Source organism: Macrotis lagotis, chromosome 8, assembly GCF_037893015.1.
Source record: "Macrotis lagotis isolate mMagLag1 chromosome 8, bilby.v1.9.chrom.fasta, whole genome shotgun sequence".
NCBI lineage: Eukaryota > Metazoa > Chordata > Mammalia > Peramelemorphia > Peramelidae > Macrotis > Macrotis lagotis.
Window position 1 is genome coordinate 3,512,540 of NC_133665.1, and position 22,113 is coordinate 3,534,652.

The window sequence follows — 22,113 nt, forward strand, 5'->3', positions numbered from 1 at the left end:
CAAACTAAAAATATTAACAGGATTTTATTCTTCCCTTATCCTTTTGTTTTTGTTTTGTTTTTTGCAAGGGTTGTGACTTGCTTTCCAAGGTCATACTTTTTTTGTATTCTCAATGCACAGCACAGGATCTCGTACATAGTAGGCACCTGAGGAAATATAACCACTTAGCATGGGGTTTAGCAAAGAGACATTTAACATACTGTGTTGTCTATTTTGAGTTGTCTTAAGTAAATCTCAGGGAAATGTTCTTTTCATCAGTTTATTTTTCTTTTTATCTAAAAGCAAACTTTGTTCAGCAAGAAGGGAAAAAAACAGCCCCTAATAAAACTGCAGTCAAAGGAAATGCAAGTCTTTTTTAGTAAAGAAACTTCCCTCAAAACTATCTGATTGGATTTGAAACCCAGTTTTGGCAAGATTTTCCCTCCTTGATCTGATCTAATAAGGAAGGGAAAAAAGAAACCAAAAAGAGATACAAAAATTCAAAGAGACCATCTAAGTTTCTGAGATTTACTGTACTGACAAAAGACTAAAGACTCCATAAAAATATCATTAATCTTTGACTTGAAATTTTCAAATTCTGAGGGGAACTAGATTAAATTTTGCAATCAATAAACTAAATCCCATAGTGTCATTTCTCTGAATGTACTTCAGAGATTGTTAAAATAGGGAATCAGTGAAGTTAAACATTTGAGGTGAGTCTTTTTTCTTTTTAGGTTTTTTTTTTTTTTGCAAGGCAATGAAGTTAAGTGGCTTGCCCAAGGCCACAGCTGGGTAATTATTAAGTGCCTGGGGTGGGATTTGAACTCAGGTACTCCTGACTCCAGGACTGGTGCTCTATCCACTGTGCCACCTAACAGCCCTGATTTTTTTTTCTTAAAAGAACTTTTTTCCTTTCATTTTCCATCTTCTCCCTTACCACTCATACTATGAATGTCCACTATCAAAAGGATGGAGGACTACAGAGGTTCCCTTGAACTATACTTTAATTCCAGTATGATATGTAAGAAATGTAGGGTGTTGGTCTTCACCGGTTGTGGAGGGGAGCCTTAGGAAATGGAATCCATTACAAAAGGGGAAGTTGTGAGAAATACAGGGTGAAGGTCTTCAACGGATGTGGAGGGGAGCCCTTAGGAAATCCATTACAAAGGGATTGGAATGGCCCAGCCAATCACAAGGCTGGAAGTCTTACTAATCCCATTCCAGGGATACCAAACCCCAATGGTCAAGAGAGACCTAGAGATCTTGACTTAATGCTACTCAGTCTGTGCAGTTAGGTAATTGAATATTAACCCACACACCCCCTGTGACAACTGGGGTTCTTTAGCATATCATGCCTTGAATGATGTGGGGGGGGGAAATCATATTAGGGGCATATCATGGAATGGGCAGACCTTTTAGATTGTAACTCAAACTCTGAGAGCCTAAGAACATCCAAGAGGGAGGGGAAAGAGTTTCTGAGGACAATAAATTACCTGACTCCTGAGACTAAGGTGTGCCTCAGGCCTAGGAGTGAGGTACCCATATCTTGTAAGATGTATCTTGCAAGGTTCATGAATAAAATGTACAATTTTCTCTCACTCTAGCAGGTTTTTCTTTTCATTCATTTATAATAGATAGAAATCATTCGTTTCCTGAGTGCATCTCTCCTTTCTGAGGAAAAATTTTTATTGCCTATCTTTATTGCCTAACTCAAAGGAAAACTAGTAGGGTGAGCTTTATTATAAGCTGTTTAAGTTAACTCATCCACTCTAGTAACTATACAACTCACCTGCTTTTCATTTTACTAACAATTACATAGATAGTTTATCACATTCTTCTGTTCTTGGTTCTTAAAAGTTTATTTTATGTAAATATTATTACATTAGGAATTCTGTCTTTAAGTCTGAATTAGCCATCTGTAAACTATTCCAACAGTTAAGGAGACTTTGAATTATTTTATACTTCATCTCACAAATGTTGTAATCTTAAATCTTCCTATTAAAATTGATGTTCTTAATCTATGAACCACAGCATGATTCCTTACTCCCTAACCCTCAGATATTTAGGGATATTTTAAAAGAGAGCCATTAATTTGATTTTTAATATATATAACTAGAGATTTCCTTTATGATTCCATATATTTTTTGTTTTTTGGCATATTTAAAAATGTTATTCTTAGAAGATGTTCACAGGCTTTATCAGAAGGGGTTTCTAACAAAAAAATGTTCATCGTATAGCAGAAACACTTTACTAGGGGCATGGGGTTCCTCCTTCTTGAGAAATTATTATCTAAATATTTAATTAAAGGCATATACCCTGATGTGTTGTCAACAAAAATTGAAAAAAAAATTCCCAAAAGAACTCAACAACATAGAGTTAAAATGACAGAAAATAAACATTTTAAAGCTTTATTCTCTAAGATTTTACCTCTAAACCTTAAGGTGCAGGCTATTATGATAATGACCACACTGGGAATTAGATGAACTTTTAATCAAAAAGAGAGAGTAGGGAAAATCATTAATCTTAACCATGAAAGTTGTACAATATTTCTATCCCAAACTGCTCTTCAAAGATTATCATCCTTATTCAATATTATCAGATTTTTTTGTGTGTGTTTCTTGGCAGAACAATCTCCCAGCATCCTGTTCATTGTCTTCCTAAATTTTTTAATTAACACAGGGAGAGAAACCTTGGAATCTTAATTTCTAATTAGGGAGGCAAGGTGACTGATATGAAGTCTGAGTATTCTCTAGAGAAATCAATCTTTTATCAGGATATAGTTTTGAGAAATTATACTTTCACATTATGAAGAATTAATTTGTTTTTGATAAATAGTACAAGACACTTTGGGAAAATGGAAATCTTATTAACTCCCAATGCTTAATATACAGTTCCTATGACAGCAGAAATGCCTTCATGAGTTTTCAAACTTGTAAATATAAATTTAAATGAGAAATTCTCTTATGTCTAAATGGAAATTCAGTGACGTTCTAAACTTGATAAATAGAAAATTGGTTTTTAAAATTTTAGATTGTTACTAAAGAACAAGGATTTTGTAAAATGTATAAGTGGATAGAGTCTTACCTATTTGAAAAGTTTCCCTTCATTATCGAGGAACTAAAGATAAATGTTTCCCTCTCCACAAGATGGGATGATTTCATAGCAGTTTGGTCCTAAATTCCTACTACTCTTCTAATAGTTTTTTTCTTTTGTTGTAAAAAGTAAGCACCACCATACTGAATGGGATAAACTCTGAGATTTCTTCAGTAGAATATTATAGATTAGAAATAGTTAAAACTGTGTGTTATGTCCCTTCTGCCCCTCCTCCCCTGACAAGCAATTTTATGTTACCTTGACCAGAATGTAAAGAGTAAACTTGCCCTGTCACTCCTTGTCCTGGAGGGGGAGAACTTGTCTCTGTTTGAAATACATGCTTATTCTTTACAGTAATTTATGCTTATAGATTGTGAAGACCACATTCCTCACTAATGAGGATGGGGTCAGTGGGGGGGGGGAGATCACCCTAGGATAAATGGATTTTGGATTTCCTGCTCTCTACCCCTTTTCTATCTCCATGTTTAAGATGGAGCAAGGGGTCCAGTGCTTTTTTTTTTTTTTTTTTTAGTTTTTGCAAGGCAATGGGGTTAAGTGGCTTGCCCAAGGCCACACAGCTAAGTAATTATTAAGTGTCTGATGCCAAATTTGAACTCAGGTACTACTGACTCCAAGGCCAGTGCTCTATCCACTGCGCCACCTAGCCACCCCAAGGGGTCCAATTCTTGAGAATTGAATAAAACTTTTCTCTTCATACCTTGAGAAATCTCCAAGTTTTATTTAAGCAGGCAAACTCATCCCACACAATACCATTATGAACATTTAACCAAGAGCTTGAAAACAGATCTATTTACAAAAACTGGGATATTTGTAAAGTAATCAAACTATGAAATGTTATTTATGCAGTATTTAAATGAGTAACTTGGTGTTTTACCTAGAAATCTGAATCCTACTGCAATATCCTATTAAAATTACCCCATCCCTATTTTTTCTGTGTAAAATCTCACAGCATTTATCATCATGGTTGTTAATTTTTACCAGTGATTTGGGTAAGAATATTTATGAAAGGGATGCAACAAATCATGTGAATAGAGAAAAAACTGGAAGTTTTGCAAGAGACATGAATTTATTGGGTAAAAAAGATGTATGATTTTCAAAGTAATGCCTGATAGTACAGATAACTTTAAAATAACTGCAACAAGCTTTAATCTATGTAGTGGAGTTTCTCAGATTTGTAAATGTGGACTATTTATTATCTAGAAGCTCACTATGATCGTGGTAAACATTATGCTGATAAGTCACATACCCTGGATACACTCTCCTCAGGTTTTCAGGATATTTATTTTCCCTGGGTTTTCCTATTTGAGTGCTCCTTCTTAAGATGTTTGTTGGATTTTAACTTATGAGTTTATCCCTCAAGGCTTTTTGTTCTGGCCCCCCTTTCCTGTAGGGTTTTTTTTTTGGTAAGGTAAATGGGGTTAAGTGGCTTGCCCAAGGCCACACAGCTAGGTAATTATTAAGTGTCTGAGGCCACATTTGAACTCAGGTACTCCTGACTCCAGGGCCGCTGCTCTATCCACTGTGCCACCTAGCTGCCCTGGCCCCCCTTTCTAAACAGATGATTCCCTGATAAAAATATCCAGTCTGATTCTCTCCCCTGAGTTCCAATCCCCCCCCAGTCTCAGTTCTCAAAATTACATGTACAAAACAGGACTCAGGCTGTTTCCCCCTGAATCCATCCCTTCTTCCCAACTTTTCTATTCTGTCAAGGGCACCACTTCTTTCACCTCACACAGCCACCTCTCCAGGACAGGCCTCTATTACCACTTGTCTATAGACTATTGTAACAACTTCCTACCTGATCTCCCTCCCTCCAATACATCCTCCTCTCAGATGATGAAGTGTCTGATCATGTCACTTCTGTTCAGTCTCCTGAGTCAGCTCTAAAGTCTTGTGGCATTTGTAAATCTTGGTAAGTTGGCCTCTTTCCCCTTCCCAATCTTCCTATGTCCTCTTCCCTTCCACTCTGGTAGAATACAGACATACTGGACACTCTATTCCCTGATCTCCATCACAAAGCCTGTGCACTGTGGCTGTCCCCATCCCAAAATCACACTTTTTCCAGGAAAGGAAGAGAAGGCATTTATGAAGTGCTTAAATGGACCAGGCATTGTGCTGACTGCTTTGTAAATACTACCTCATTTTCTGATCCCCTCTCCTGCTACTAGTGCTGCTAGTCCAGTGTCTGACACCTAGTATGCACTTTGCGAATGCTTATTGACTAAGAACCACCAATATAGAACTATGAGAGACTTGGAAAACCACCTTCATTTTACAGAGGAGAAAACTGAGGTCCTGAGAAGTTCAACAACTTGTGCAAAGTCATATAGGTAGTGGCAGAGGCAGAATTTGAACTCAAAGTCTTCTGACTCCAAAGCTAGTTCTCTTTCTACTGTTACTACAATGCTTCTTTGACCATTTACAAGCACAAAGAGAATTCACATACACAGAAATTTTGAGGTTGGGTACTGCAAAACAGGCAGAGTCAAGGGCCAAGGAAATATCTGGAACAGACCTCAAATTTCAACCCAACTAATTAATATGTGTACTTTAGGTAAAGATAAGGTTTTTTTTTTTTAGGTTTTTGCAAGGCAAACGGGGTTAAGTGGCTTGCCCAAGGCCAGACAGCTAGGTAATTATTAAGTGTCTGAAACCAGATTTGAACTCAGGTACTCCTGACTCCAGGGCTGGTGCTTTATCCACTGCACCACCTAGCCGCTCCAAAATTTGTTTTAAGAAATGACATAAGTGAGAATCTTAAATGATTTGTTTCTTTTGATCACCTGTGGGCAATATGGTCCCATGTTGTGCTATTCCTCCAACACTTTAATCAATCCATGATTCATCCATTAGAGCACTCTTTTCTATTTGTGCTGATAATAACCCATCCCTGTTGTCTCTACCTCTATAATTCTTTTACCTGGTGTCTCACAGAGATTCTCTAAATAGCTCCCCCATTATTCTAGAGGTCTTTCTCCACTTTTTTACATTTTTTGGTACCATTTGAACTGTCAATCATTTGATCCATTTGTACTGTCTTTCTTATTACTCCCTGATTACATGCTATATTCTTTAAAAGTCTACACCTCTTAAACCAAAAATAACAACCTAGAGTAATTTGACAATGTATATATTTGATTTTATCTAGGAAATCAAGCAGGGTTCTTGGAACTGCTTGGTATCACTATACTTATCTAAGTTTATTTCCTGAAGCTACTTATAATAATGTCATATTTACAAAATAGTATCTGTTTAATATAAATGAAAATTAACAGACTGCAGTCAAAACAATAAATGAAAAGCATTTCTATTAGACCTTTAGTCAAGGCAATGAGTGATTCAGGGAGAGAGGCCTATTAAGGCCTATTAAGAATAACACCCATAACATTACTACAGGGTTTCCCCTTCCCTAAGGTTCCTCAGGCACTAGCTCTCAGTTGTCTGCCAGATGACCTCTGCCCCATTTGTGTTAATGACCCAACCTTGAGGTTTTTCTTATTCACTCATCCCCTGTCCTGAACTTTGTACTCCAGCCTGGTTTCTTGAGAGAGCCCCAAACACTTATTTAACCAACTGAAGTCTTAAGTAACCCTGCTCAGATGAATAACCAGAGCCATGTGAAGGCTTGCCATAGATAGCTAAAAGACATCCATATAGTTGTTTCCTAAACTCTTAGGATCAAAGGTTAAGTCTTTTTGTGAAGTGGATTCCTCTGGTAATCTGGTGAAACCTAGGGAACACTTCTCAGAATGTTTTTAAATGTCTAAATTATGTAGGATTATAAAGAAACTACATTGAAATAGTTATTAAAATATTTTTTAAAAGCAAGCTAATTACACTCCAGATTAGGAATCCATGCTATAGAAACATGGAAAATGAATACCTTTTGTTGAAACAACTAGAAAGTGTGGCAGAAATAAGGTATAGATAAATATATCACATTATATATCAAGATAAGCACAAAATAGAAACATCATTTAGACATAAAGGATCATGTTATACGCAAATTAGTGGAGTACAGTAAAAATAACCTGTGGATAAGGGAAAATATTGTGTTCAAATAAGAGCTTAAAAGGCTCACAGGAGGTAAGATGAATAATTTTAGTTAGATAAAAGTAAAGGTTTTACACAAAACCAATGCAGCTAAAATTTGAAGAAAAGCAATAAACTGAGGTGGGGGGCATCTTTGTACCAAGCTTTTTTTTCATAAAGGTTTCATTTCAAAAATATTTAGATAACTAGGCCAAATTTAAGAGAATAAGAGCCACAGGCCATTTTCAGAGAAGAAATCAAAAATATCAAGTCATATTAAAAATGCTCAAAATCATTAAAAATTAGAAAAAGAAAAATTAAAACAACTCTTGAGAAATCACCTCACACCCATCATATTGCCTAAGATGGCAAAAAAGGAAAATAATAAATGCTGGAGGGCATGTGAGGAAATAAGCACACTAGGGACAGTTAGGTGGATAGAGTACCCTACCTGGAGTCAGGAAGACCTAAGTTCAAATTCGGCCTCAGACTCTTGAGACTAGCTGTGTGAACATGGGTAAGTCACCTAACCACATAATCTTGCAAAAAAAAAAGAAAAAGAAAATAGGCATACTAATGCATTTCTGGTGAAATTATCAAGTAGTTCAACCATTCTGGAAATCAATTTAGAACTATGCCCCTAAAGCTAGGAAACTGTGAATACCCTTTGACCAGTGATATTGGTACTAAGTCTATACCCCAAAGGTCAAAGAAAGAGGAAAAGGACCTATAAATATAAAAAAATATATTTTTAGCAGCTCTTTTTTGTGGTATAAAGAACTAACTGGAAACTGAAGGGATGTTCATCATTTGGAGAATGACTGAACAAGTATAGTATAAAAATGTGTGGAATCAATATTTCATCATGTTATAAGAAATGATAAAGGGATGATTTCAGAAAAACCTAGGAATACTTATATAATATGATGTAAAGTGAATAGAGACAGGAGAATAATGTATACATTAATGACAATACTGTCAACTTTGAAAGACTATCAATACAATGACCATAATTCCAAAGGTCTCATGATGAAACATGCTATCCAGCTTCAGATGGATAATTAAAGGACTCAAGAGTGCAGACTGAAGCATACTTTCTTCTTCTTCTTGTGCCCTCCCCCCCTTTTTGCATATGACTAATGCAGAAATTTTATTTTTGACTGCACAGTACAGCACATCAAATTGCCTGTCATCTTAAGGAGGAGAGAGGGGAGGGAGAGAATTTGGAAGTCAAAATTTTAAAAAATGAATGTTAAAATTTTTTTCATGTAATTGGAAAAAATAAATCATTCAAAAAAGATTTTAAAAAAAGGAAATTTGATTTTCATGACTAAACCTATCTAATAAGTTTTGTATTTCTTAGGCCTTCTCATTGGGGAAAAGGAAAGGGAGAGAATTTGGAACTGAAAATAAAATTGAATTAAAAAAAATAAAATGAATACATCCATCTCCTAAGATGAAATGCCTTTAGCACTCACTGTATAAGTTTCCCAGTCATTTGCCACTTTTCTTACACTACATTGCACTGTTTTCTTCTCCTGCATGTGCCTCCCCCCCCCCCCAAAAAAAATCCTATACTATACTTGAGGGAAAAAAGTGTTGATTGTTTAGTCTTTTCACAGTAGCTGGAGAGTAGGAACTCTAATACACACAATGAATGTTGAATGAATCAAAGTTAGGACAATCTCATTACCTGCAATCAGACAGGACGCTAAACTGATTGATGTAAGGGGGAAAAAGAAATTAAGCTAATAAGGAGTTCAGGAGATGCTTTCCAAAACTAGTCTCCCAGCATGGGCCTTCTTCAACTTACCTGGGGGCACATACGAACCATCTGCATTCAAGTGGGGAGGGATGAAGCCTGGCTGAGGGATCGGATGAAGTGGTGGCTCATAGGGAGGAGGCCCAATGTCTGATGGGGGTAGGGGTATGCCAGGGGGTTGTACCATAGCTGGTGAAGCTCTGCCTGGAGAAAGACAGAAAAGGAGGCCCTGTCAGTTTCAGTCTTATGTCTGTATTTGCTCAGAAAAAAATTCTTTTCTCTGAAAAAAATTAAAAGTTGACAATTCGGGGTAGCTAGGTGGCATAGAGGATACAGCACCAGTGCTGGGAGTCAGGAGGACTTGAGTTGAAATCCAGTCTCAGACACTTAATAATTACCTAGCTGTGTGACCTTGGACAAGTCACTTAACCCCATCACCTTGCAAAAAAAAAATTGACAATTCCCTAGGTGAAGGAACCTCTGGGATTTTAGTCTTAGGTAAGTTATTGGGCAGATCCACACTTACATATTTCTTCAGACTCTTTCCTTCAATGAACCAGTGGCTTTTCCATTATGAAAAGACGTACCTGTACCAGGTGGGTTTCCAGTCTTTGATTCCAAGAGGGGAGCTGAAGGGTCCCCAGGATAGGGAGGGGGAGGCTCATTGGACATCTTTGCTCACCTATGGAGAAAATACAGAGCTTAACCAAATTATTTCACAGAAGGAGTTGATCAAAAGTTCATTGGACCCAGGTCTAAAGGTTTTCAGGACAGTCTCTGATTAGGCCACAAAATGAAGCCCTCTCTAAACATATTCACAGCATATTGAGCTACCTTCCACCTAACAGGTCCAAGTAGCATTTTTTTTGAACAAAAAAACAAAGATAATTCCAAGCTGATTCAGTTAGTGCACTAGAAAATAAAGCCCTCTATGAAACTGAAATCTGTGGTGTTGTCAGAAGCCTGTTCCTTAAAAGCTTGCCTTATGTTCCATTCCATTCAATACAGAAAGATTCCAGAATGTGCTTACAGTTACTTTATCCACATCTCCATCAATTCATTTAGAGCTGCTCTCACTGTAAATCTGAATCACTCAAGCAAATCTAGAACTTCTACTCAATACCTGCATAGAATCAAGAGATATGGAAATAAATTTTTTTGTCTGTTAGTTTTTGCAAGACAATGGGGTTAAGTGACTTGCCCAAGGTCATACAGCTTTGTAGTAAGTGTCTGAGACTGCATTTGAACTCAGGTCCCTCCTGACTCCAGGGCTGGTGTTCTATCCACTGTGCCACCCAACTATTCCAGATGTGGAAAGATTCTTGAGAGATCTTCCAGTTCAAATCCCAGATTTTACAGGTAAGGAAGACATACTATTTGAAGATACACCCTTTACTATGGCTTGTTTAGACCTGAAAGATTAATGTTTAAATTAATATTTAAGGGGAGAAGGGAATAAAATTAATAAGGGAAAAATTCTCAAGTCTAGTTAATTTTGCAAGGAGTCCATACAATGAGACTGATGAAACACATTAAGTAAGAGAACCAGGGGAAAGTATTATGATGAAAATCTAGGATGTGTCTAGGAGGCAGTCACAGTGTCAAATGCTACATAAAAATAAAGAGGGATAAAGACTAAGAATTATTGAATTTGGCAATTAAGAGATCACTGATAAACTTTCAGTTGAGATATGAGTTTGGGAATGAGACTACAAAGTGATGAGAAGTCAGTGGGAGTGGGGCAGCTAGGTGATGCGATGGATAGAACACCAGCCTTGGAGTCAGGAGAATCTGAGTTCAAATCTGACCTCAGATACTTAATACTTACTTAACTTGGGCAAATCACTTAACTCCACTGCCTTGCAAAACAAAACAAAACCAAAAAAACCAAAATAGTTGAGAGGTAAGAAAGTGAAGCTGAGCAAGCACAGACAACTTTTTTTCTAAGAGTGGCTGTGAAAAAGGAGTTATGATAGATGTTACCTTTAGGTAGTGTCAAGTAATGGTTAAGGTTAAGAGAGAGCCACTATTCCCAAGAAACAGAAATAATAATTAATAGTTGAAATCATGGAGTAGCTTTTTTGACCTTTGGTCTTCTGGTACAGTGGAGAAAGTCCTGGCTTGGAATCAGAAGACCTGGATTCAAATACCTCTTTTGATGTTTACTACTTATAAGACCTTGGAGGAAAAATTACTAACTAATCCCCTTGGATCTCAATTTCCTTCTCTTTATAAAATGAGATTGAACTAGATGTCCTCTGAGGTACTTTTTTGTTCTAGATCCTCTCCTTTTCAGAAATGGAGGTCTATGGGAGCACATGAAGCAGGAGCTGTGATTACACACAATAGTACTAGATTGGGAATCGGTAGAGCAGTATTCTACTTCTGCTCATCACTCCTTTTACTATTATTCATTCATTAGTTTGCATAATGGAAAGAAACAACCAACCTTAGTAATTGAGAGTCTGTCACATATTAGGGTCTGTGAAAAAAACCCAAATATAAAACATTTTATATTTAACCCAAGATCTTCTAAGAAGTGCTGCCTTTTTTCATCAGTAGAATACTATAAAGATTTGTGCAATGGAAGGAATGCTGAATTTGAAAACTTGGGAGTTCAAATTCCGTCTCTATTGTACTTACCACCTGCATGACCTGCTCTAAGCCTTTCTCTGTGATCTGTAAATTGAGAAGATTGGACTTCTCTGGATTCTTTCCAGTTCTAAATCTATAGTCCTACAGAAATACCTACTTTTAAAAGTAGTTAGGGATAAAATTGTCCCTTCTTCCTTAATGAATTTCTTAGAGATTTTACCTTATTCAAAGGAAGATAGTCCCTTTTGTTTCTGGGGAAACCTCAGGACAGGATTAAGGTTCCTCAAACCAGAACCTATGGAACCAAAGGCTTCTGGAGCTGTGAAAGAGAAAGGAAGAACACTGCTATCAGAGTAGGGGAAAAACTCATCCACTACCAAAAGTCTACCAGATGTCCTATGTTGCTGGAAGAATCCACTGCCAGTTTAGAGATATATTCTTCTCTACTTTAATTTCATTCAAGTCCTATATGAAACACATAATAGCTGTGAGTTATTAAGACACTTAGACCCTCTCAGTCTCAATCTGCTCATTTGTAAAATGGGAATGTTTGTTGTACATCACAGAGTTGTTATGAAGCTCAAATGAGAATGTATTGTAAAGTACTTTGCAAACTTTAAAATAAATTTCAACTCATTCCCTGAACCAGGGAGTACTTAGGTGTTATTCAGAAATGCCTAAGTAATATAGCACTAACATTCCTCTTCAGTCACCCCCTACCTAAGTATGTTTACCCCCAATATATGCATCTAGATCCCTTTTGCCATTAGTCTCCCTTTAGCAGAAATTTCTAAAGTTCCTGCTTTACCCATTCTTCAATCTTCTGAGTCTGGAGAACAATGGAGAACTCAGGAAGTAAATGGATGGGGAGGCTAAGTGGCACAGTGACCCTGGAGTCAGGAGTACCTGAGTTCAAATCTGACCTCAGACACTTAATAATTACTTAGCTGTGGCCTTGGGCAAGCCACTTAATCCCACTGCCTTGCCAAAACAAACAAAAAAAACCTAAACAAGAAAAAGTAGATTGGATGAGAGAAATAACTAGATCTTTCTATATACTGATAATGTATATCTGAACCAGAACTAGCATACAATTCCCTTGATTTCAGATGTAGTGCTCTTACTACCACTTTATACTCTACTTTCCTTCCTCTATAAAAATGGATATAACTCCTTTATCTCAATGAACTATAGTGAGGAATTTGCTTTGTGAACTTTAAAGAACCCTACTTCTCAACTTTTTGGTTAAGATCAGTATTATATGAATGTCTGTTATTCCTACTGCTAAAAAGAAACTAGTTAAGAAATTTAAAAGAAAAAACTACAATCAAGAACTACTAATATGTTCTTCCTTCCTTTGACCTTTCCCCTTCCTATCCCCCATATGCTTTGATTTCCTCTTTTTTTGGTTTATTAATTTTATATTATTACAATAATCTTGTGAGAATAAACATAAACCCCCTCCTCCCCCCAGAAAGAGAACCCTCAGTAATAGTGAGAGAGAAAAAAATTGTACTTCAGTCTCTGTTCAGATTCCAATGGCTCTGTCTCTGGGTTGAGTTGCCTTCATCATAAGCCACCAGAGAAGTTGCTTCAATATTTTTCTCACAGTTGCTATTACAAGCTGTATTTGCCTCCATTCTATTCCTCCCCACTCTCATTTATTCCATTCTCTCTCTTTCATCCTGTGCCTGTTCAGAAGTGTCTTGTATCTGAATACCTTCTCTTCTATCACCTATTCCTCCCTTCCCTCTCCCCACTTCCCCCTTATCCCATCCCTTTCTTCTCATTTTTTTCTAGGGAAAGATAGATTTCTATATCCTATTAAGTGTGTATTTTATTTCCTCTGAGCCATTTCTGATGAGAATGAAGGCTTACTTATTCCCCGTTGCCTTCCCCCATTCCATTCCACTGTAAAAGCTTTTTCTTGATTCATATGAAATACCTTAGCCTCCTCTTCCTCCCCTTTCTCTTCCTCCCAGTACTTTCCTTTATCACCCACTGGCTCCATCCTTTTACTATATTATACCATTATATTCCACTCCTTCCTGTGCCCTGTCTATATATGCTCCTTCTAAGTGCTCTTATGAATGAGAAAGTTCATATGAAATATTGGTTTCTTCTTCCCATCCAGGAATACAAACAGTTCAACATCATTAAGTTCCTCATAGTTAGTCCTCATCCACCCCCTCTATAGTTCATCTGATTCCTTTCTGTTAAGCATTGGTTGTTTCAGTAGGAAAGTTTGAAAGTCCCCTGTTTCACTGAAAGTCCATCTTTTCCCCACTGAAAGAAGATACTCAGTTTTGCTGAGAAGTTGATTCTCAGTTATAAATCAAGATCTTTTGCCTTCCAGAATATCATATTCCAAGCCCTATGAGCCCTTATTGTAGATGCTGCCAGACTCTGCGTAATCCTGACTTTAGAGCCATGGCAGTTGAATTGTTTGTTTCTGGCAGCTTTTAGTATTTTCTCTTTGACTTGGGAATTTTGGAATTTGTCTATAATATTCCTGGAAGTCTTTCTTTCAGGATGATGATTTTACCCTCTGCTTCTAGGATCTCAGGGCAATTTTGCTATATTATTTCTTGAAAAATGGAAGTCTAGGTTCTTTCCCTAGTCATGACTTTTAGGTATCCCAATAGTTTTTAAAATTATCTCTCCTGGATCTATTTTCGAGGTCAGTTTTTTCCTAATATTTCACATTTTCTTCTAATTTTTGTTTTTTATATGGTATAGTTTTATTTCTTTCTGATTTCTCACAGAGTCATCAGCTTCCTTTAGTTCTATTCTGCATTTGAAAGAGTTATTTTCTTCAGAGAGCTTTTTTATCTCCTTTCCCAGTTGGTCTTCTTTTTAAGGCATTCTTCTCCTCATTTGCCTTTTGTGATGCTTTTTCCATTTGGCCTAAACTGGTTTTTAACATTATTTTCTTCACTATTTTTTTTGTATTTCTTTCACCAAGCTATTGACTTGGTTTTCATAATTTATCTACAGCACTCTTATTTCTCCCACTTTTTCCTCTATCTCCCTTAATTGCTTTTCAAAGTCTTTTTTGAGCTCATCTATAGCCTGAGCCATTTTTTATTTCTCTTGGAGGTTTTGGATACAGGAGCTTCAACTTTGTCATCCTCTGAGTATGTATTTTGGTCCTTCATGGGACCAAAGTAATTTTCTATGGTCAGATTCCTCTTTTTCTGTTATCTGCTCATTTCTTCAACCTATGACTGATTTACCTCATTTCTAAGGTTTTGGAGACAATCCACAAGGACCTTATTTCCTCAAGACCTCTTCCCAGAACAAACAATTGCAAACTACTTCTGCCTCAGGCCTAGGTGTGTGAGCAGAAGAACTAGCCCACCTGACCAATGACCTCAGGCCAGGGTAAAGAGCACCATGGATTGAAGGCAAAAGAATTCAATAGCTCCAACTCCTCCTTCAAGCAAAGGGAGAAGGGCTCAATCGAGGTCACAGACACTCCAGAGAAAGCAACCAGCACCTCCTACTGGCCAGCCAGAGGAACTGTACTCAGTGAGTAAAGCCTTTAGTGATCCCAAGCACCTGTGAACCAGCCCCTCCCCAACTCAAGGTCTTAGCAAAATGAAGAAGGGTCAGTGGAAAGGTGGATCCATGGAAAAATTCTTGGAAGGGAAAGACCCTAACTCAGAAAGACCTAGAACCTCTGAGGAGAATATGATCTGGTATCAGAAAGACTTCCTTGAAGAAATAAGGAAGGAGCTTAAAAATTTGGGAGAGACAATTAATACCTTGCAACAAGAAAACAAATCCTTAGAAAGTACAACTGGAAAAATACAAAAGGAGAATAAATCTCTAAGATCCTCAATTGGACAAATACAAAATGAGAATAAATCTCTCAGATCATCAATTAGACAATTACAAAATGAGAATAAATCTCTCACATCATCAATTGGACAAAATACAAAATGAGCATAATTCTCTCAGATGCTCAATTGGGCAAATGCAAAAAGAAAATAATTCAAAACCTCAATTGGTCAAATAGAAAACTCTTTCAAAAGTAGAATTAACCAATTGGAAAAGGAGTTGCAAAAGGTTAATGAAGAAAATTCCTTCCCCCCAAAAAGAATGGAGTCTACAGAAACTAATGACTCCATGAAACAGCAAGAGTCAGTTAAACAAAATAAAAAAAAAATAGAAGAAAATGTAAAATACCTCACCAACAAAACCACTGACCTCGAGAATAGATCAAGGAGGGGCAACCTGAAAATTATAGGACTTCCTGAAAACATTGAAGAGAAAAAAAGCCTGGACTTAATATTACAGGATCTAGTGATGGAAAACTGCCCTGATATCATGGAATCGGAGGGCAAAGTAGTTATTGAAAGAATACATTGATCCCCTCCAGAAAAAGATCCTAAAATGAAAACACCAAGGAATGTTGTGGCCAAAATTCCAGAACTATTAGATAAAAGAGAAAATCCTACAAGCAGCCAGAAAGAAACAATTTAAATATCAAGGAACCACAGTAAGGATCATGTAGGACCTGGCTGCATCAACATTAAGGGATTGAAGGGCCTGGAACGAGATATTTCAAAGAGCAAGGGAGCTTGGAATGCAGCCAAGAATCTACTTTCCTGGAAAGCTGAGCCTTCTCTTCCAGGGAAAAAGATGGACATTTAACGAAATGGAAGAATTCCAAAAATTCCTGATGAAAAGACCAGAGCTAAATAGAAAATTTGGGCATCAAACAGGAGGTTCAAGAGACACATGAAAAGGTTTAAAAAAGGGGGGGAGCGATAAAAGGAAAAAACTGCTATCCAGTAAGTTGAAACTGGCTATAGCCCATAATAAATCTTGAGAATTGTAACTCTAACAGAAAGAATATACCTAGCCAGAAATGATGGACATTCCTGTTCTATCTATGTGACTGCTATCTAAAAAGATATAACTGGCTTTAACCCAATTTGGGAGAAAGACTCTAATAACTCAAGAATTTTAACTCTATTCCAGAAAATATACTGAACTAGAAGTGACAGACACTCAGAATTTTCTATGACTTAGATAGAATGATTTAAAAAACACTACCTCGTTAAAAAGGGGGACAGGAAAGAGATGGGAGGAGGGAGGGGATTGAATGGGGTAAATCTCATTACACTAAGAGGTACAAAAAACCTATGGTAATAGAAGGGAAGAAGGGAGCAGATGAGAAACACCTGAATCTTCTTCTCATCAGACTTGGCTTAAAGTCGACCTACACATACTCAGTTAACTTATAAAATATCTAACTTTTCAAGTATTAAAAGGGGAAAAGGGGAGGGAGGGCAGAGAAAGGGAAGGGGAGTGGGGGGGAAGGGGAAATAAAAGGAAGGGAAGGGAAAAAGAGAAAAAACGGAAAGGGGAAAGAAAGGGGAGGGGTGATATAGGAGGGCAAACACAATGAAGGGAGTGGTATTCAGAAACAAAATACTGGGGAATATGGATAAGGGGGGAAGGGGGGGAAATACAAACAGAGGGAAGATAGCACAGAGGGCAATAAAGAATTAGTAATCATAACTTTGAATGTGAAAGGGATGAACTCTCTCTTAAAATGTAAGCAAATAGCAGAGAGGATTAAAAACCAGAATCCTACAATATGCCGCTTACAAGAAACTCATCTGAAGCAGGGAGATACATATAGAGTAAAGGTAAAAGGTTGGAGCAAAATATATTTTGCTTCAGCTGAAGTAAAAAAAGCAGGGGTAGCAATCCTTATCTCAGACAAAGCAGCAGCAAAAATAGATAGCATTAAAAGAGATAAGGAAGGAAACTTTATCCTCCTAAAAGGTACCATAGACAATAAAGTTATTTCAATACTGAATATATATATGCACCCAGTGGGACAACACCCAAATTCTTAGAAGAGAAGCTGAAAGAACTACAGGAAGACATAGACAGCAAAACTCTACTAGTGGGAGACCTCAACTTCCCACTCTCAGATCTAGATAAATCGAATCATAAAATAAACAAGAAAGAAGTTAAGGAGGCAAATAGATTGTTAGAAAATTTTAGATATGGTAGACTTATGGAGGAAACTGAATGGGGATAGAAAGGAATATACCTTTTTCTCTGCAGTACATGGAACTTATACAAACATTGACCATGTACTAGGATATAAAAACCTAATGATCAACTGCAGAAAGGCAGAAATAGTGAATACATCTTTATCAGATCACAATGCAATAAAAGTCATATGCAATATTGGGCCAAGGAGATACAGACCCAGAACAAATTGGAAACTGAATAACCTCATTTTAAAAAAATGAGTGGACCGAAAAACAAATTATAGAAAGAATTAACCATTTTATCCTAGATAATGATAATAAAGAAACAACATACCAAAACCTATGGGATTCATTCAAAGCAACTCTCAGGGGATATATTATAGCTCTAAATGCTTACATGAATAAATTGGAGAAAGAGGAAATCAATGAACTAAACATGCAACTAAAAAAATTAGAGAAAGAACAAATCAAAAATCCCCAATTAAATACCAAATTAGAAATTCTAAAAATTAAAGGAGAAATTAATAAAAGCAAAAGCAAAAAAATTATAGAATTAATAAATAAAACCAAAAGTTGGTATTATGAAAAAAACTAATAAAATTGATAAACCTCTGGTCAATTTGATTAAAAAAAGAAAACCAAATTGCTAGTATCATAAATGAAAAAGGTGAACTCACCACCAATGAGGAAGAAATTAAAGTAATAATTCAAAATTATTTTGCCCAACTCTATGCCAATAAATTTGATAATCTAAGTGAAATGGATGAATATTTACAAAAATATAAGTTGCCCAGGTTAACTGAAGAAGAGATTAAATACCTAAATAACCCTATCTCAGAAAAAGAAATTCAACAAGCCATCATTGAACTCCCTAGGAAAAAATCTCCAGGGCCTGATGGATTCACAAGTGAATTCTACCAAACATTTAATGAACAATTGGTTCCAATCCTATATAAACTCTTTGGAAAAATAGGAAAAGATGGAACTCTGCCTAACTCTTTCTATGAAACCAATATGGTGCTGTTACCTAAACTAGGAAGAGTTAAAACAGAGAAAGAAAATTATAGACCTATTTCCCTGATGAATATAGATGCAAAAATCTTAGCAAAACGATTACAAGTCATCACTAGGATACTACATTATTATCAAGTAGGATTTATTCCAGGAATTCAGGGCTGGTTCAATATTAGGAAAACTGTTAGTATACTCAATTATATCAACAATAAACCTATCAGAAACCATATGACCATATGAATAGATGCTGAAAAAGCTTTTGACAAAATACAGCATCCATTCCTATTAAAAACACTAGAGTGTAGGAATAAATGGACTGTTCCTTAAAATAATTAGCAGTATCTATCTGAAACCATCAACAAGCATTTTATTCAATGGGGAGAGGCTAGAGGCATTCCCAATAAGATCAGGGGTGAAACAAGGATGCCCATCACCACTACTATTCAATATTGTATTAGAAATGTTAGCTTCAGCAATTAGAGAAGAAAAAGAAATTGAAGGAATTAGAATTGGGAAGGAAGAGACAAAACTCTCACTCTTTGCAGATGACATGATGGTATACCTAGAGAATCCCAAGAAATCATCCAAAAAACTACTGGAAACAATTAGCAATTTTAGCAAAGTTGGAGGTTATAAAATAAACCCTCATAAATCCTCAACTTTTCTTTATATGTCTAGCAAGATACAGCAGGAAGAGCTAGAAAGCGAAATCCCATTCAAAGTAACCTCAGACAATATAAAATACTTGGGAGTCTATTTGCCAAGACAGACTCAGAATCTTTTTGAAAACTATTATAAAACACTTCTCACACAAATTAAATCAGATTTAAATAACTGGGCAAATATCATCTGCTCATGGATAGGTAGAGCTAATACAATAAAAATGACAATTCTACCAAAACTAAACTATCTGTTTAGTGCCCTACCAATCAAAATTCCAAAAAATTACTTTAATGAGTTAGAAAAAATTGTAAGTAAATTCATATAGAGAAATAAAAAGTCAAGAATTGCCAGGAGCTTAATGAAAAAAGTGCCAAAGAAGGTGGCTTAGCCCTACCTGATCTAAAATTATATTATAAAGCATCAGTCATCAAAATTGTTTGGTACTGGCTAAGAAATAGAGTGGTAGACCAGTGGAATAGACTAGTTGTAAAAGCAGGAAGCGATTATAATAATCTGTTTGATAAACCCAAAGAGTCCAGCTATTGGGATAAAAACTCTCTCTTTGATAAAAACTTCTGGGATAATTGGAAGTTAGTATGGAAGAACTTAGATTAGACCAACACCTCACACCCTTTACCAAGATAAGATCCAAATGGTTACAGGACTTAGACATACAAAACAATATTATAAACAAATTAGAAGATCAAGGACTAGTCTACCTGTCAGATCTATGGAAAGGAGAGCAGTTTGTGACTAAGGAAGAGTTGGAGAACATCACCAAAAATCAATTAGATGATTTCAATTACATTAACTTAAAAAAAGCTTTTGTACAGATAAAACCAATGTAAGCAAGATCAAAAGAAATGTAGTAAACTGGGAAGCAATCTTTACAACTAATGATTCTGACAACGGACTCAGTTCTAAAATATACCGAGAACTGAGTCATATTTTTAAAACAAAAAGCCATTCCCCAATTGACAAATGGTCAAAGGATATGCAAAGGCAATTTACAGATGAGATCAAAGCAATCCATAGCCATATGAAAAAAATGCTCTAAATCATTAATTATTAGAGAAATACAAATTAAAGCTTCTCTGAGTTAACACCTCACACCTCTCAGATTGGCCAATATGACCAGAAAGGATAATGATCATTGTTGGAAGGGTTGTGGGAAATATGGGACACTATTACATTGTTGGTGGAGCTGTGAACTCATCCAACCCTTCTGGGAGAGTTATTTGGAACTACACCCAAAGGACAACAAAAATGTGCATACCCTTTGACCCAGAAATACCACTACTGGGTCTATATCCTGAAGAGATGATGAAAAAGGGTAAAAACATTACTTGTACAAAAAAATTTATAGCAGCCCTGTCTGTTGTGGCAAAGAACTGGAAATCGAGTAACTAACCTTCAATTGGGGAATGGCTTAGCAAAATGTGGTATATGTATGTCATGGAATACTATTGTTCTATTAGAAACCAGGAGGGATGGGATTTCAGGGAAACCTGGAGGGATCTGCATGAACTGATGATGAGTGAGACAAGCAGAACCAGAAAAACACTGTATACTCTAATAGCAACATGGGGGTGATGATGAACCTTGATGGACTCACTCATTCCATCAGTGCAACAACTGGGAACAATTTTGGGCTGTCTGCAAAGGAGAGTGCCATCTGTATCCAGATAAGGAGCTGTGAAGTTTGAACAAAGTGCAAGGACTATTCCTTTTAATTTAGAAAAAAAAACAGATATCTTATTTTCTGATCTCTTAGACTTCTCGTTTCTTCTTTAAGGATATGATTTCTCTCTTATCACACCCAATTTGGATCAAGGTACAACATGGAAACAAAGTAAAGACTGACAGATTGCTTTCCGTGGGGTGGGGTGGGGCGAGGGAAGTAAGATTGGGCAGAAAATTGTAAAACTCAAATAATATCTTTAATAAAAATAAGTTTAAAAAACACTAAGATTGCTTCTAAAAAGGGCACATTAATCAATAACTCTTCTACGGTTCCATTCACCATCCCAGTGACTCCCTAGCCCAAAACACTTTTCCCTAGCCAAACTCCTATATATGTTATATTCCCGTTAGAATGTAAATTTTTTGAAGAAAGGAAATAGCTCACTTTTGTTTTTGTATCCTCAGTGCTCAGCAAATAGTAAGCAGTTAATAAAATCATTTTATTTATTCAGAAGATGGTATCTAAGAATACAATTTGTATTTTTGAACCTACATCTAATCAATAAACATATATTAAGTACATTATATAAACCAGATGAGAAAGCTAGGGAGTGCTACTGGATAGAGCATTGAGAATGGAATCAGGAAGAAGAATTCAAATCTGGCCTCAGATGTGACCCTGGGCAAATCACTTGTTTACCTTAATACGGTGAGAAGAAAATGGCAAAACACTTTACTACTTTTGCCAAGAAAGCCCCATGGTACTGGCATGGAGTCACAGAGTCAGATCTTACTGAACAACAATAACAGTGTACGCAAGGGATACTGGGGATACAAAGACAAAAAAACGAAAGTCTTTTTCCTCTAGAAATTTATAATTTATTTGGGAGAGACATGTACCTATATTAGTAGACACAAAACATATATACATGACAATATAGTGTATGAAGGGGAATAATGTATAACAAGGCTGGAAATGTACATTTAAGCCAGCTTGTGATGGACTCTAAATAGCAAAGAAGAGTTTGATTTGATCTCAGGTATAATAAAGAGCAGAGTTTATTGAGCAAAAGAATAATAGTGATCAGACCTGAGCTTTAGGAATAGCACTTTAGCAATTTCATTGAGAATTGACTGAAGAGATGAGGCAGGGAGAATAGTTATGAAGCTATTGCAATGGTTTAGGCAAGAGGGGATGAGGACTAGGACTAGAGGGAGTGAATAAAGTAGAGAGAGAAGGAGATAGTCATG

At 36.4% G+C, this 22,113-nt stretch overlaps 1 protein-coding gene across 4 annotated transcripts in view; it reads right to left on the reverse strand.

Moving 5' to 3' along the window:
- CDIP1 (cell death inducing p53 target 1) overlaps window positions 1–22,113 on the reverse strand; it is a 74,189-nt gene that overhangs the window by 19,761 nt on the left and 32,315 nt on the right. For 3 of the 4 annotated variants that reach the window (XM_074196273.1, XM_074196274.1, XM_074196276.1), the window contains 3 exons: window positions 11,703–11,801; window positions 9,475–9,569; window positions 8,939–9,091 (listed from right to left, as the gene is read on the reverse strand). In XM_074196273.1, the coding sequence (XP_074052374.1) occupies window positions 8,939–9,091; window positions 9,475–9,559 (238 nt within the window). In that variant the 5' untranslated portion in view covers window positions 9,560–9,569; window positions 11,703–11,801. The remainder of the gene's footprint in view (window positions 1–8,938; window positions 9,092–9,474; window positions 9,570–11,702; window positions 11,802–22,113) is intronic. The other variant, XM_074196277.1, reaches the window with a different exon arrangement.